At 35.7% G+C, this 17,428-nt stretch overlaps 2 protein-coding genes across 2 annotated transcripts in view; one reads left to right on the forward strand and one right to left on the reverse strand.

Annotated features, from left to right (window-relative positions):
• Positions 1 to 1,895: 1,895 nt before the first annotated feature.
• On the reverse strand, positions 1,896 to 3,618 carry LOC105397537 (protein Wnt-4). Its single transcript, XM_011569561.3, has 2 exons — positions 3,450 to 3,618; positions 1,896 to 3,339 (listed from the first exon to the last, which is right to left on the reverse strand). Exons 1-2 carry the CDS (start codon positions 3,524 to 3,526, stop codon positions 2,385 to 2,387), a joined length of 1,032 nt encoding a protein of 343 aa, XP_011567863.3. The 5' UTR covers positions 3,527 to 3,618; the 3' UTR covers positions 1,896 to 2,384.
• Positions 3,619 to 10,919: 7,301 nt separating this feature from the next.
• The window catches only part of LOC105397912 (sodium bicarbonate cotransporter 3), a 42,079-nt gene continuing 35,570 nt past the window's right edge, over positions 10,920 to 17,428 (forward strand). Inside the window, exons 1-2 of the mRNA XM_048631196.1 lie at positions 10,920 to 11,231; positions 17,134 to 17,171. The gene's annotated coding sequence lies outside the window, so the exon portion shown is untranslated. The remainder of the gene's footprint in view (positions 11,232 to 17,133; positions 17,172 to 17,428) is intronic.

A 17,428-nucleotide genomic window follows, 5' to 3' on the forward strand; every position in this document is an offset into this window, starting at 1 on the left:
TCTTATTAGTGCCAGAGTGAAACTAGACAGAAGAGAGATGCAGTAAATCAATAAGAACAGAGATATAAGGCGTTATTTAGAAGTTTGCATTTTCCATAGTACAAAGCTATAGGAAACAGTGTCCCAAGGTACAAACGTGTAACGTACCTTGGGTCAAAACAAGCATTTTTACTTTTATCTTAATTTAATAAAATCTGGCCACACTAAAGCTTTAGCACAAATACTAGTGATAATAGATTATATATCCTACCGAATAAAGAAAATTTCACATTAATATCTTAGTTGTACGCTGCGATAGCTTCATTCAAAGTTGGGGTAGTCGAAAATGTCCCTAGGTACGTTACGTTACCCTAATTAATTGATTTGTGTATTTGCATGCATTTTTGTTATTTAGCATGAGCCATTGAGCAATTCAATATGTTCGTATGCTTAATGAATAAGCAGTACATGGAATGTACCTACTGATAATTGTATTAGATCTGAATTTACCTGTGTACACGAATAAAAGATTTGAGTTTGAGTTTGAGTTTGAGTTTCATATTGATAGGGCACTATACTATTCTATGCCCCTAGCTTGCTAGCATTTTTTTAAGTAAGTATTTTTTATTTCAGTGTAAGTACCTAGTATAAGTACTAAGTAGGTACTTATATAGTTTTTGATATTTTGATGTTATAATTTATAATACGTATTTTTAATTATTCGTAGGCCCACTGTATGTATGTCCCGGTTAAGTGGCCGTCTTTTCACATGTTTACAAATACACTTTACAATAATAACATTAATAAATCATACCAAACTCACCCTTATTATCCCTTATTCATCTTTGCATAGTTCAACTTTCTGCTAAAACCCGCACCGCTCTTTCAGTTATTAAATCCGTAATTTTCAAAGTCCGTACAATGTAACAAAATCACTAAGTAACAATGCATTTATTTACGCGCCGCACTTTATGTTATTTTCATAGTCAGCAATCTTAATTTTAGCAACATTTTCCGATGCCGCCAAAAACCGATCTTCTTTTGTTTCTTAATTTCTTTTTCTGCTTGCTTTCAGGCAAACGTTTATGGCTCAAACAGCCATTCCAAGTCTATAAAATAAATGTTTACTTACTGTTTTTATCAATGATTTTTGAATGTGTAAGTATGTACCTAATATACGTTTAACGTGTTAATGGTATAAAACTACCTATGCCTATGTATCCCGGTTGAGGAAACACTAATTAGGAGTTATAGACAGAGCCATCTATGTTATTAAAATTAAACAAATTTAGCCACTGCCATCTATTATAAAAAAAGTGTACTAGCTATAATACCTGCCTCGCTTAAAATATTAACAAGGTAATTCATTACTGTAGTAGTTTTGCTACTCGACCAAAGATGGCGCTTTAACTGAAATTATAAAAGAATAATGTATAACATTATAAAATAATAGATATATGTTTTACTACTCGACCACAGATGGCGCTTTTTACTAAAATTACAAAAGAATAATTTATAAAATTAAAAACAATAAACAACTTGTTTTCTTCATTGTTTACAAATAGGTATAAATTAGTATTGTTTTGCTTATACATTTCATTATGTTAAATCTCATTTTGTGCTTTAGTGCCAATTTCTCCATTCTCGGTTAGAGCATAACCAGGGAGTAGTGGTTAACTTTTGACACATCCTGTCATGAATTTTATATGGAGATGACGTTTAATTTATAAATCAATCCCTGTCGGTTAGATAACCGACTATGGAGAAATTGGCACTTAGGTTCATTTAGGTAAGTTAAAGTTAGGAAAAAGCGGCTTTGGTTAAAGTTTCAGCAGTTAGCAGTAGCTAAAATAGACCAATGAAACACGATTGCTAAGCTTGTACCACCGTTCTTATTTTTATTATTATTACTCATAATACACATCAATCCAATTCCAACAGCCATTACAACTCACCACATTTTATTGAATCTACTTATCTCCCAGATGGGAGATGGGTAGGCATAGGCAGATAAATATAGACCTCTACCTCAACGGACCGTTCATGTATTATTTCAGCCACATCTATGCACCTAGATAGGGAATACTCACTAGTCGGTTTACTTCAAGTTTACATCTTATCTTAACATAACATGTCTAATATCACAGCCTGCATCCAACATACCATAGACTAATACACATTAGTCTATGAACATACCTTTACGACACACTTATTAATGCTGCTGCCTCACTTGGCAATTAAGATTTGCGTATTTACCAAACTTCCATGTGTGGTCAGTATATTCGCCAAACTTATTGCCGTATTTGCCTATAAGTGGCCTTTTTGGCAAATATAGGCAATAGAAGTTTAGGCAAATACTCACATACGAATAGTCAAGTGAGGTAGCAGCCTAGCAGCATAACATTTTACTTACACACATAAAAATCCACGTTCTCTCTACACGTGTCACATTTAACAAAACAGCAATTTAGCATTTTACAATTACACCGAGAGTCCACAGCTCTCTGGTACTTATTGTAGCCTCGGCCACAACACAGGGTGGCGCAGTTCTGTCTGTCTCTACACGGCCTGCCTACTGTACTCACACAGAGATTTGGCGTCTTCTGTAAGTACACTAAGCTCTTCCTATCCTTTCTTATTCTCTTCCTGACCTTCGGCGTAATAGCTCTCTTCGTCGTATAGTTTACTATCTTTTTCTTCACCGCGTGGTGGTATTGCTTCTTCAGCAGGCCCATGGCAGAGCTGAATGGCGGCAGTCGCTTCCAACAGGTCTTGGTCGTGCAAGAACCGGAGAACCCATGACACTTGCACACTTCTCTCAGCTGCTCCCCAACTGCCTCCACGCCCACCAACACATTCTGCTTCAAAGTATCCGCTATTTGGTCGTTCCCGGCATGCTTGAAGTCTAGAAAGTTCCGTGTGATCCGCTTCCCATACCTGAAGTCGTCTCCGCAGCCTGCTGTCTTCCATTCCTTGACGGTGTTCTTTCCGAAGTTGTTCAAACATGAACATTTGACGAGCGATCCCGAGGCGCATCCTTTAGCGACCGCGTGCGATAGAGAGGCGGCTGTCAACGCAAAAACAAATGCGGTTTCCCTGTAGATTTTATTGAAGATGTTCCTTTTGGGTTTGTTGTTGAACACTAATGAGCAGTTCCACTTGTCGTATCTAAAGGCGTCCTCGCAAGAAGAGATGGCTTGGTTCTTCGCGACGTCGATAGTTTCCTCCAGGCCAGGGTCACGGTTGCAGATCTTGGTCTGCCGAGGGGACGAGCGCAACCATTTGCAAGCGTCGGGGTAGACTGTCTCGGAGCGTTCGGAGAACAGAGATTCAATTGTTCTTTGAAGGACTGGGCGAGATCTGTAAAGGAATATGATAAATATTAATTTAGTCTGGTAGAGTGTAAAAACATTCGGAAACTTTTATTTATTACCACTGATCTAATTAAATAAACATAGGCACTGACTTACCCTTCAACGATTTCCGACGAAATAAAAGTGAGAGTCGATAGAGCTATAGCGAACGACACTGAACTAGAACCTAACATAATGAAGCCTATGAAATAAAACTATTCCATGTTGAAAGTTATTGTTTCACAAAACTTAATATTGCAGCGTAGGCCTAACATGGTGAAACACATTGCTCTAATGGTCAAGTTATGGATAAGACAAAGTGAGATAAGTTAATCAGAAAAGGGTTGGGTCAGTCCTAAAAAGGAAAATGCAAACTTGAAAATCATAGTCACACCATTATTTGAGTAAGACGTCATAGATACAGACATACCTTGTATTTTGTCTGTAGCGTTGTTTGTTTTCGGCAAAACCAGACAGTTGACCTCATTAACGACTCATTAAAAAACCTTTGTATAGGGCTATGCCTCTGGTTAATGAGTTATTGAGTTCGAATTCGTAAGAACTTCGTTATTCGTAAGAATTATTAAGAACCGTAAAAAGTGCAAAATACGTCTTCCCAAGAGAGCTGAGTTTATACATTTTTCAGGTATTCACCTTGTGTGATGTGTGGTCGGTTGTCATTTTTACTTATTTCATCATAAAAAAAACCATACAGCTAAATTAGGTACCTATACCGAAAAACATTAAAAGTATATAGTTGAAAGCCAAGCCGAAGCTTGTAGCTTTATTATTCATCTTCTCTATTCTACATAATATCAAGGAATGGAATATACACATTATATTTAGATGTCAGTAGCCAATTATTTTATAGTATGATACAAAGGCCTAAAATGGATTTCCAACTATAGCGTGCACCACTGCACATTTGCTAATAAATAAAGAGAGCGAAGTCTATAATTTTCGCTATACAAAATATAATTTCAGACATTCGTCTGCTGAAAATATTACTTATTCATAAATTAGATGTTGCAATGAACTGGCTTCGCATTGGAATTCTACCCTTGTATATAGGTACATATATAATATATATACTATAGACATCATTTGCAAAGGTCGCCGCTCAGTGGAAATGGAAACATCTAGCGGAAATAGACTTGACCTACCTGATTCAAATGCATTTTATCTGTGAAAAATAGCTACCTCTCAATATCAAATTACATATAAATGAGCTGAGGCCGAAAGGGTTAGAAAAGAGGGAGAATCAATATTCTTTATTTGGACATTCATATTTTTTTGGAATATATTATGTAGGTAAGGTTCCTTTATAGACACTACCTCCGCAGGATTAACGCGCGAATCTCGACAAGCTTTGTTGTCTAGACATTGTTATTGCTTGATTTTATACAGGAACCAATTGCACGTAGGGAGTCGCTCCGCTTTGGTAAAGCTACGTACAGACCAGCCCAACAATCGCCCAACGATGGATATTTATCATACATACTCGTATACAGGGGCAGATTGCAGCAACGAAGGTCAACGAAACCCGTTGGCGTTCGTTTGGCCGGTCTGTACGCAGCTTTACATCCTCCCTTGCTCAACGCAGCTATATTTAGGTTGAAAATCATCACCAGTGTCTAAGAATAGAATAGAAAGCAGACGGAAAATTCACATTTCCGCGAAAGTTGAGAGCAACATCCGAAAGCTAGGTCAGTGATCCCGGAACCAAGTCCAGTAATCATTCCACACACACATCCAATTTACCACTTCAAAAATCTGAATACTGTATGCAATACAACTTAACTGCTATAAATATAGGAGCATAACTCAAAAAGCTGAGATTTGAAATTTAAGAGATCAAACTTCTAGTAGGATTTTTTATTTTGTGTGTTTCTCTTATAAAAACGAAATCGCATAAATTTTTGAATTGTGCCCTTATTAGGTACTGAGTGAATATACAATAAGGCACCTACAGCTATATGTTTTCTAACTAGTTTTTTAAAGTTGTAGTGTACAGACTACAGCTCTAGGCCTATCGCACATTGTGCCCTAGGCGAGCCTAGACGAGTCTGTACGGATAACCTAGCCGACTCTTTTGTTCTGAATTACAACACCGATGTAGGAAAGGAATTCTTGATAGTCTCTATGGAATTTGCTGAAAAAGTCTGAAACGATCGTTTCAGACGATATCTCGTGAAAGTATTAAATTCTTCAGCTTTGTCCCGAGATAGAAAATAATATTATGTAGGTATTTCTTGGTGTTTTGTACTTTCAGTTTCAGGATAGCTGTTTCGACAACCTCTATCGCATAAAACGTTATTATATTCCAAAATTATCTCATCCGAGTTGCGAATGTGTAATGGATGGATTTGAATGTTTATTTTAAAAAAGAAGATATTGAGTTAAGGTTATTAAGTTTTTCTAATGATCATTTACTACTAATGGTAATGAGGAACAAATAGTACAGTAATAGTATTGTAAAGGCGCATCCACACTTGCGCACATCGGCGAACGTTCGGCGCGGATCGATAGCGGAGCGGCGCGCAGTCTCGCTCGGAACCGCGACAATCTGCCGTGCAGTCCGACCACACAAAGCTGACTCGTGGAACAGTGGTTTTGACAGCAGACATAGAGGCGAGTGAAACTAGTGCCACTGGCTTTGACAACAGAAAAGAGTCTGTGCCACTGCATTATTTTTCTAATAAAAAGTTCCAGTTACACTACTCAAAATTACTCCTAAACGGAAAAGGCTAGTTTAGTGACGCCTTCTGCAACATGGATGTACCTAAATTTAACAACGCATTAGAATATTACCAACTTAAAACGTTAATATTTTTTACACAATTTTATTTAAATGTTTAAAAAAATTGGGGCTATTTCTCATCGGAAATATTATGACGAAATGAATGCGTTGTTTTGTAAAAAATGGCGATCATAATATACTTGGTTAATTTCATAAAGCTATTTAAGGCATTTTTAATAATTTAAAGGAATTGCCTAATCAAAACTACATAATTCTATGAGTAAGCCGGGGCCGCCGTTTTTTATGCCAGCTTTGCATGACCTGCCTATACATAACCTACCTGAAGCATTGTCGGGAATTAATGGACGCGGGACGGAAGCAGAAGCACAGAAGTCCCGGTAAATGGCAATAAAAATAGAGGAAAACGGTCCCTTATGTTTGTGTGGGTGTTAATGCCATTATGTCAATTTGTTGCATGACGTGCCAGTAGGTACTAAGGCTAAGGCAACTTGAATACATACGTGAAGAATACATAGATTATGGATTTAACTTTAACAAACTTTGTCTTGAACACTCACTTATTTGTTTAGATACAATCACAAACTTCTATCGGATTTCTGAGTTACGTTATATTTATGCACCGGCACCGGTGTAAATAATACCTATGTTAATTAAAATAGCACCACCTCAATCCGGGAGTGTGAAAGAGCCCTTATTGAGAACCTCCCCTATTTGTTTACATCTCGACTCGAAACGCCGGTCATTGAACCGTTGGCTGTGTGCCAAGTGGGGCAAATCTATCATAACGTATTTCACTTAACAATAGGCTTTAAGCCTACGACAGAAATCATATTTTGGCAAGAGCTAAATGTGGGTGGAAATGTAACAATGGCTCAGTTTCAGAGTCAGCCTTCCGCTTCAATGTAACTATTTCACGATAAAAGTATAATGGTTGGTCCGAGTACGCTCGTATGAGAATAGAGCAACATCCGAGTCATATGACTTGCGATCCGATCACGAGATGAGTATGAAGACACTCGGCCCGTGCGAGCTCACATAATGAAAACTCAGCTTTATTATTATATATAAGTAACATTAAATGGGCAGTTCTTCTTTTTAACCTACATAATGGATAAAAAATTATCCCGAATTTGAAAAAAATTACTTTAGCTTTTTGGTGAACTCTTATATTTTTTATGATAGCTACATTTCTATTCTATCGAAAAAGGTGGTTGGCCGCGAAGTTTAAGTATTTTTTCAAGATTTTCAGAACATAATACGTGGATAAGGCAAAGAAAATTACACCTTCGTCACAGAATCTTTTATTTTTTTTAATCGAAATAGTCTTCGTCGATTAAAATGAAACTTTTTTGATACGTTAATAAATAAAATACCATTTTAGAAAACATATGAAGGAATGGATTTTTAGTAATAACAAAATATTTATTAAGTAGTTATTACCACTCTGTCACAATTTCAGCTAAAATGAAGCTTGTTTTTGCTATAAATATTTTTTCGCTACTAATTACAGTCAAAAATTAACAGCATAGACGTTAACATCAATGACTAAATTTAATATGATTTTTCAAAAATTGCACTATTTATAACAGAACATATAAACGACCAAAAATAAGTTGACTACCAGGAGACACCAATCGTTACAGAGTGGTAAACGATGTGACATAGTTGTTATTCTATTAAATATGCGGCAGCGTTTTGGAATAAAACAGTTTTATTTAAAAATAATAATTTAGTAACTTACTTATAAATCATTATGGTTTCAAGTTAGTCAAAAAAATTACTGGATATATCTTTATTGTTAGTATAACTAATGAAATCACACTTGAGAACCTCTGGAGAGTGAAATATCCGTATTTCAGGAACTTAAAGGACAAATTTGTTCCAAGTACATAAAATAGTGTTTATCTGCACAAATAATATTTTCGGCAACCTAAAATTTAAGTAACTTAATGGAAAATTACGTAATTTGTTAAAGTTTTAACCAGCCATATTTCGAAAATACAGCAGTGGCTCTTAGAACTTGAAAAAAATACTCTTTCCTTTTTTAATTGCCTTAGAAGCTGGAAGGACTTTAATGTTATCATCAAACATCCGATAAATCATTCTCCACCATATTAAACAGTCTACCACATTCATCGTCTGTTCTTGAGAACAATAGCACGAAATTACCTTTTTCACAAACGAAACTTTTTATTAATGCAGCGCAAGTGTATTGGACGTTCCTTTCGCTTCTTACTTTAACCAAAACGTGTAGTTTCTCTTCAATTTTTCTTTGATGAATTTCCTCAGGTTGGAGTGTTTCGTAAGAATGTGACAGATTTGTCGTGTGACAGAGGGGTAAAATGTGTTGCAAAGTCGATTAGCATTTAAACAGTAACATAAAGTGTAATATTCACATGTTGATTGCAAAGTAATTGTTAGTACCAATGAGTAAATAACAAAATAATAATTTAATTGTATTTTATTTTAACAATTACCTACGTGACGAAGCTGTCGCCGAATAAACACACGCACCTCCTGTCACACTTTGCGGGTGGCCGATACGCGGTGTCTGGATCTCAAAGGGGAAATCTTACCAAGGGGAAAAGGAGACCTAAACTCTGATCGATGGCAATAAGGACGAGTGGCTCAAACAAATATTTTAAATGGCAACCTACGTGACAGAATGTAACTACTAAAACATTAGGTAGTAAGAGACAAATTTTCAAATTTTTTTTAAAATATTTCTGAAATCATTTAAAAATATATATTTTATTTTACTAAATAGGTAATGTCTTCTGGAGTTTAAATAATTTTTTATATTTTATGTCGTCATATATAATTTTTGTAACATTATCAAATATGCGCAGGATGAAGTGGCGGGAGACAGCCAAGATTCGTATGAAATACACCTCTGTCACGCGGATTTACCACTCTGTAACGTAATTTTAAATACAAAAATATAAATTTATATTTTTGTAAACGTGCACAGCCGTTGTGTTTTTAGTACAATGCACGCTGAAATATAAATAAATAAATAAATATTTGAAAAACTCATGATTTTTTCTTCACAACTGATGGAGACTAAGTTATGTAGGTTAAAAAGAAGAACTGCCCAAATAGGTAAGTACCTACTTACTTATAAATCTTTGTATGTAAGTATACAATAATCGGAACAGAAAATTTAAGCATAGTTTTTTAACCTTACGAGTACCTATACAAAAAAACTATGCTTAAATTTTCTAAAGCAATCTCTACTAAACAACCTACTCTCTTAGAACAAAATGCTTAGGTAGGTACTTATTAGATACGGCTTCCACAAAGAACCAGGAGATTTAAATAACAAACATCTCACTAATTTAATTACATACACTCACTGGTTTCCTTGCTTGCAGGGGGAGCTAAATTAAAATGTAGCAACATACCTATATGTATACAAACTGGAATGTTGTCGATTTATTTAACAAATACCATAGACTCAATTTTTCATAAAGAATTTTAGAAATTGCCATCGTTAAATTTAAAAAATTAATGCCTTCAGAAAAGTTATGAATGACAATAACAAAACTATTCTTCTAAAGTCCACCTCTAAGTACCCTACTTACATTTATTTTATCGCTAGCATAGTGTTCACCAAACTCCACAAATCTCTTTATGTTAATTTGTAAAGTTATAGCAGTTCGTTCGCCTCAAACAAACGCACAGGGTAAATTTGAGTACAAATTAAAGTGCGGGCAGTGGCAGGAGTTCGAAACCTGTGTACTAAGTATAGTGGCAACTAATGTTTATAAAATACTTTACAGTCCATCTATAATTATGTATAATAGTCATGAAAACGGAAATCGATCCTAACTAATTGTTTAATTTATGACGGGTGAAGGCGCCCAGGTAGACCTAGGCGGAGATGGCGGGACGACCTGGACAGATTTTTGCTGGATTGGTATCAGGTGGTCGACAATAGAGACGTGTGGAATAAGTATGGGGAGGCCTTTACAAAGCCTTGCGCTAGCGACTATAAAACTACAGAAAAGGGCTGCAAATTTGCTAAATTTTATAGATGTCAACAGCATATCAATTGTAATTAAACACGAGGAAATTATATATTTTCCTACTAAATAACTGCCAAATATGATAAAAATTTCCTCGTGAGTCGTGTTACATCCAATTGACATCTCTAAAATTTAGCAGACTTGCGGCCCAGTGTAAACGCTCATAAATGTTTATGAGATGACACCTGAAATTCAGTAAAAGCAATGCGATTCCGATTCTTCAACGGAGCAGACACCAGAGGGCGTTCACCGTCTCGACAAAATACATGACTCGAATAAAACTGCTCTCCCTAATATTTGTAGGTCTATACATCTTTTTTATTTGTAATTTGTAAGAGATAGGTACATGTTCATTTGGATTTAAAACTCAGCACGTAGCACTTACAATCGTACAAATTGAGTTAAGGTATACCTTTGGCAGGTATCTATCGCGGTGTTTTCTTCAAACTTTATGTTGGTCCCTATTTTTAAATAAACAGTGTGAAGTTAATTGATTTTCTATGTTCCAGCCAATTCTGATAATGAAAAGCCATTTGACTTTCACACCAAGAAAGGTAAAAGTGAAAAGAAGCTGCGAAGCGTGTGAAACAAAACACGATATCGCAAGTTCATTAAAATTTCAGCGTATTTTTTTCGCATTTCAATTCCGTATTTTTGTTTCTCATCAAAAGCATCTGGGATATCGTCCCTTGTGGTTAGCTTGCCGGCATATAAACAATGCGAGATGACAACTGAACCGCGCATGCGTGGGGCCGGCTACAGGCGCATTCACCCTACCGCTACACACTCACTGCCGATGCCGAGTGGACATGCTGGCTACATTCACCCCGCGCGAAATTTAACTCACCTTAAACTAAAAAATATCCGTTTTAGTGAATGAAATTGAACGTTTTAGTGTAGTAATATCGTGCTTCAGAATTTAGTGAATTAGAAAATAATAGTGTTTTATATGTGTCAGTCTCGTAGATTTTGTGTCATTGTCTTAGGATGAGTGCTAGTTAAATATACAACGGAGGTGTTTTAGAGAGTTTTTATTAACGTTATGTCAGTGCTACTAATAATAGTGAAACTACGTCCTTGAATTTCATGATTATTTACGCCATGAATTGAGTAAGTTTATTTACTGATTACTATCTATTTTAATTATATTATCTACACTTTTGTACTCATAATTTAATAACAGAACCAAACCAAAATAATATCGTTAGAGATTTGTGTTTGTCACCAACACTCTTAACTAAAAGGTAAAATGGAAGGAATTGTGAGTAAGTACCTACGTTATATGAATGTACAGAATAACCTCAAACAGCCCATATTATTCATAATATTTACCTTCTACTATATATAAAACTGTACCTTAAATCACCTCCATTTTTATATCCGTTATGTAGTTTTAAAGATCTAAGCGAACGTACATAGGTACAGACAACTTTATATGTACTATGTATCTTTGTATGAAATCGTGGAGGTAAATAGCTACCGAGGTTTGAATACATAGATAGATATGTATGAGGTATAGCTAAAAACAAATCCAATTTCGTGGGTACCCCAGACCCACACAAATCTTAAAAGGATTTATTCATGTCCGAAGGGTTCATGAAAAATTATGATAGCTACAATTATTTAACATTTCTTGTTTAATTTCCGGAACATCCGCTTTAAATACCTGTCAAAATGTGACAGGTTTATTAACTTGCCTTTGACAGGTACTGTCAGATCCAACAAGCCTGATTGTATATATTTTTTTTAATTTAAAGGTACTTACAGCTACTGCTAAGCGAAAGTTAATTGCGGCTAAACCAAAATCTAAATGAAACACACTATAGAAGGAGCAATACGAGATGCTAGCATTTTTTTCAGTTTTATTCCTTACTAGCTGTTCCCGCGAGCTTCACTTCGCCTTAAAAAGTTTTCCCGTAGGAATTCCGGGATAAAAAATATCCTATGTTCTTTCTCAGGGTCTAGACCATATGTATACCAAATTTCATTTAAATCCGTTCAGTAGTTTTGGCGTGAAAGAGTAACAGACAGACACAGTTACTTTCGCATTTATAATATTAGTTAGGATTGAATTAATGTTGTTGACTTTCGTAATCATTTTAATAATTCAATTTTGTTTTTCTTGAGTAAGTCTAGCAGCAATTTTCATAATTATGTATTAATTTTAATAACTAGTATACCTAGTCGCACACCTTACTTTTTGTATATTCACTTCTTACTCGCTTTCCACAGCGGCAGTGTATTAAACGAGTAGTACTGAAATTTTACAGCTGTTTTTAAGGCTCGAGTTACTACAATATTAAACAGGATCGCAAACGAAGGAGTTCACTCGTTAAAAGAGGATTTGACTTTGTACATGGTGGAAATTCTCAGTTATTGGCCCAAATATGGGTACGGGTAGGATTGATTTAGTACATTTAATAGGGAGTCAATAAAACGATGTATCAAATGAAAAGGGGTAACACAGAAGCCCTTTTTAAATAATTGTTGTTCTATATCATACTTTAGAAATATTGTGAACCACCTTTATGTGAAAAAACCTTTATGTGACCATTGTAAAACTAACTGAAATTTATTGACAACTTAAAAGTTGAAGAAAAGAGTTCAGAAAGCCTCCTTTCGTTAGATCCATACTTTCACGGACCTCCTGTACCTATATCGATCTATGCATCACTTTGTAGAATCCGTTAGACCACAACCTTTGAGTGTCCACTCCATAATCGCATGAGGTGCCTGGTACAGTAATCGAGTCAGTGTCACGTAGTTTTCACTACACATAGCAATTATGGCTTCGCCAATCGATATCCATCTCAGCTTTGATGAAATCTAATCGGCCCTGCAATCACTGAACAATCTAATACTAGGTTATGTTATGTAGGTGTCGGTATATGGTGTAGATATATGGATGTTTAAGTATGGCCTAGCAAGACGTGTTTACAAAAAACAGCCCTACTTACTGCTTATTACATAGAGGAAAAAAACTAGCTTTATAAAGTTGTGCATTGTAAGACTTAAATTCCATTCTAAGCACCTATTACAGCTACGATGTCTTTCACAACAAACGACACGCACGTAGGTACTATCGGAGAATCGGCCGATAGCTTACCTAAATCTTACCTTAGGTGAAGTGTCAGGCCAACTATACTCTGTCCATTATATTATTGGTTTTTTGACATTCGAAATCTCATACATATTTGATGACTGCAAAGGAAAATCAACTTTACTCACCAGACATAAGGAAACGTCAAAAATACAATAGTGGAAGCTCTATAGCCCCGCGAAAAAAAATCATAACTTCAGGTCGAAAGCGTTTTTTCCAAAACAGGCACGTTTAACGTCCTATCAATGCTAATTCTAATTTAAGAACCCAGCTCCCAGTAGCCAGTGACCAGATTATACATAAAAGCTAACGTCGATTGCGCCAGAAGCGGCCATTTTCAAATTTCCCTCTATGTCCAAAAGTCGTTTAGGATTTACTCCATTTTAGTTTAGTATGCCACTTTTGTAACATTCTTTATAGTTTAGTTTTAGGCCGTTTAGTTTCGGGTCCGCACGGCTTTCCCCGATGGTACATAGGTGGTACCTAGTTTATTAGTGTTCCTGTCAGGTCGTGTTGGTAACTAGGCTACGATTTTATTATGTCTGCGACCTTCTCGTTACCTAAATGCCTACAGTTGACCTTTGCAGACACTTTTAACTAACGTTTCAGTTAACGATATCACAAACTATCAGTCGCTGAGTGAGTTTCAGTGACGATTTCGCTCCAATAGAGGCACAACTCAAAAATTATGATTTTTTATGACACGTACCTAAATATATAGGGGAGGCAAAGGCACAATATCAACAATTATTCTAGAACATTTTTGGTAAAGAAAAATACATTAAGTTGCTACACTATATTTACTATTATTTACGTATATTAAACGGTTTTATTTAGCTTGACCCGTGTATTTCTTTTAAAACTATATTGAATATTTTTAAGATAGAGTTGTTCGTCAGTTTCTAGATATGGAGACTATCATGAAATATAAAAAAATATATGAACCTGAAAGTAATAAACCAGTGATTGCCCAGTTAAGAGAAATTGAGTTAGTCGCAAGTTTCTGGTACATTACGTGACTCACATAAACTGTACTGCTAACATGTAGCTATTCGGTATGTTGCAAAAAGGGTATACTAAGCCGTAACCTACGTGTGCAGCATGGTATATGCCAACAAATTCAAGGTAATGAAAGCGTAATGTCAAAATTCGCGAAAAAAAATCATTTTCCATAGAAACTTTGATGGTCACGTAACTTTTTCTTTTAACTTTTTTCCATTGGCGTTCCATATAATGTGTCACTGGAACTTTTTTTTTACCTGTGAGTGTATGAAAATACCCAGAGTGTTACACTTAACTGTACAACATAGTTGGTTATCCAACAGCTATCAAAGGTAGCTAAAGAATCCTTTGACGAGGCTTGCACCGCCACGTATCTTAGTCTCCTCACAACATATTCCTCGGGAACTATTTATTAAATTAGGCAAGTGGGTGTCGGAACGCACTAACTACCTTAGTCAGTGAAATTTTGGTCCTGAAATTTGTAAATGCATTATTATCAAATTAATATCCTTAGCTGCAATACGTTATTTAATTATTAAACTAACTAGGTATTAGAAAAAAAGTTCTTAGCGTGTCGGTGACAAACACAGTCCGCAGTCAGCTTCATTCTTATTAGATAATATTATTTTAAGTACTTATATGATCTTGAAAGGTTAAACTTTGTATACATACTTACTTACTTTCACTAGTAATTTTCCTTGGAAAATCCTTAACTACTTATATCACTCATCTTCATGAGCTAAGAGGCGTCCCACATTCATCTCAACATTGGTATAGGTAATAACATAATTTGTATCAGAATTTAATCACAATAACTCACCCTGACCAGTTGGTACTGCGGTACACGTGTCATGACCATACATATCTACACATATAGTCATATAAATATCCATTTGTGTCAGGAAAACGTGATGCGATAAATAATATGAAATTAACACAAATGGACCAGAATTCTGCTAAATAAAATTAAACTGTCATCTCATCTATCATTGGATAGATAAAATGGGATATTTTCAGTATTTTCATAATGATTTTGAAACTTTCTCACTTCTGGTGACAAAAAAAAGTGCAGCTCTAGTGGTATCGCCGACTGGCGAAAGAGATTACCTGCACATTTTAACTAACAATGTCGGTATTTCGGTCTTTCCTTCGTATTTACGCTCAGAGATGGGTAGGTATAAATAAATAAATAAATAAATATGTGGGGACATCTCACACACGGCCATCCGACCCCAAGCTAGGCAGAACCTGTGTTATGGGTGTCGGACAGCTGATATATCTACACAAATACATAGATAGATAGATACTAAATATAAATATCAACACCCAAGACCCGAGTACAAATATCTGTCTTTAAACAAATATCTGCCCCAGCCGGGAATCGAACCCGGGACCTTCAGCATAGCAGTCAGGGTCACTAACCACTACGCCATTCGACCGTCAGGTAATGTTGGCTGCGAAATAAAGTATTCATTGCTTATTTCATCCTTTTATACCCTGAGGATTTTTTTGGGATACCCAGGATAAGATACTGAACCGAGGTAAACATTTATATTTTTAAATATGTCCTCGACAACCTTTGCTTTCTAAAAGCGTATATTTCCCTGTTTAATATTAAGTAGTTAGGTACCTCTAGGTGTACCAACATTCAGGGCGTACATGCTCAGGCCCTGTAGCACGGGGCGCTAATAAGACGTGATAAAAGTTCTCCGTCGCGCTCACTCTTGAGGCTGCGCGATGTGAGTGAGGGCGATGCAAAACTTTTGTCACGTCTTAACTGCGCCCCGTACTAGCCCTTCTGGCTCCCAAAAAATTATATCACATGACGTAACAAACTGAATAAAGTCCTCCAACAAACATACTTAGGCCTAATTTCACACCATTCTGTTAGGTTAAAAATACCTCGGTTTGGTTACATGATGAACCGTTAAGGTTAGTGAGTGTCCCACCATGCTAAATCAAGGGGTTAACTCCCTTTATCGGGTGATAAACTTAATTGCTGCTGTGGGGTTCCGCTAAGACTTGGTTAAGACCGGTAACCAGGCAACGGGTTGTTCACTTTTGACACATCTGTCAAGAATTCAAGATGGAAAAATGAACAGAGCCTTTGATAAACAATATACGACCTAGATGTTGTGTGACATAAAAAATAAAGCGAAATACTGTCTGGGTTTTATATACTGTCAAACCGAGATAAAAGTTTTAATTTAATGTCCTAACCTAACTTGGAACCGCAATATAGAAACACAAATTGATGGCCCTACCTGGAAATCGAACACGGGATCCCTGGGTGATGAAGCTGAGCTTCTACCACTAGACCACAGAGGTAGATATAAGAAGTTTAACCTAATGACTTCATGAGAACTATTGAATTAAGTGAAAAATCTTCTAACAAAATATTTCAAAAAAGACCTTACTTAGAAATTGAGGTGTTATTTGTTGATTCCTTTCTTTTGCACTGACACTCCATCTAGTTCGTTGTATTGTTTTTCAAAGGGCATGGCGTAATGATATTATTTTCAATGACGGATGTCAAAAAACAACCTCGATAGAAATAGTAACCATGGCAACCTCAAAACCAAAAAGTTTGGTTGTTTGAGGTTGTTTGACATTATAGAGTCTCTACACCAATTTCAATGAATATGACAGAATATTGAATGAAATGTGAGTGAATGATTCACATAATGCTTGATTTATGAATGGTCTGTTAGATTTTCGTCATGGGACTCATCCAATTAACAAGGGTATTAATCCTTAAACGCGTCGTCAGCGAATCCGTGATTGAGACTGTAACTAACAGAATCATGAGAAACCAGGTCTTATTACTCTTAGAAATAAACTTTTTCTTTGGCTTATAATTTTTTTTAAATTATGAATTCCGTTAATTCAGTATTTTTCATTTGTCCGCAGATACAACACCGACGTTAAACTGCTACAAAAACTGCAGGGTAATTATAATGAATTAATTACTATTATTTAATAAAGATCGATTACACTTTCGGTAAATTGCATATAAATACATTAATAAATGCACCTTACAAATTGGTACAAAATATAATACTTGTGGAAAGTGGGTGGTGCAAATGCCTACCCCGCAAGACGCGACTATTATGTATGTATTATGTATAAGTTTAATATATTAATTTAATAAGTATGGGCATAAATCAGAAATTCAGTATGAAAAGGATGCTTGTAAGTAGGAAAC

This window comes from Plutella xylostella, chromosome 4, assembly GCF_932276165.1.
Source record: "Plutella xylostella chromosome 4, ilPluXylo3.1, whole genome shotgun sequence".
NCBI classification, from domain to species: domain Eukaryota; kingdom Metazoa; phylum Arthropoda; class Insecta; order Lepidoptera; family Plutellidae; genus Plutella; species Plutella xylostella.

What these genes read in the sequence shown, in the direction of transcription:
- LOC105397537 (XM_011569561.3), bottom strand. Translation starts at nt 3,526, where the DNA reads ATGTTAGGTTCTAGTTCAGTGTCGTTCGCTATAGCTCTATCGACTCTC. An exon ending in TCGTCGGAAATCGTTGAAGG is followed by an intron (nt 3,340 to 3,449) that starts GTAAGTCAGTGC and finishes ATTCCTTTACAG; the next exon opens with ATCTCGCCCAGTCCTTCAAA.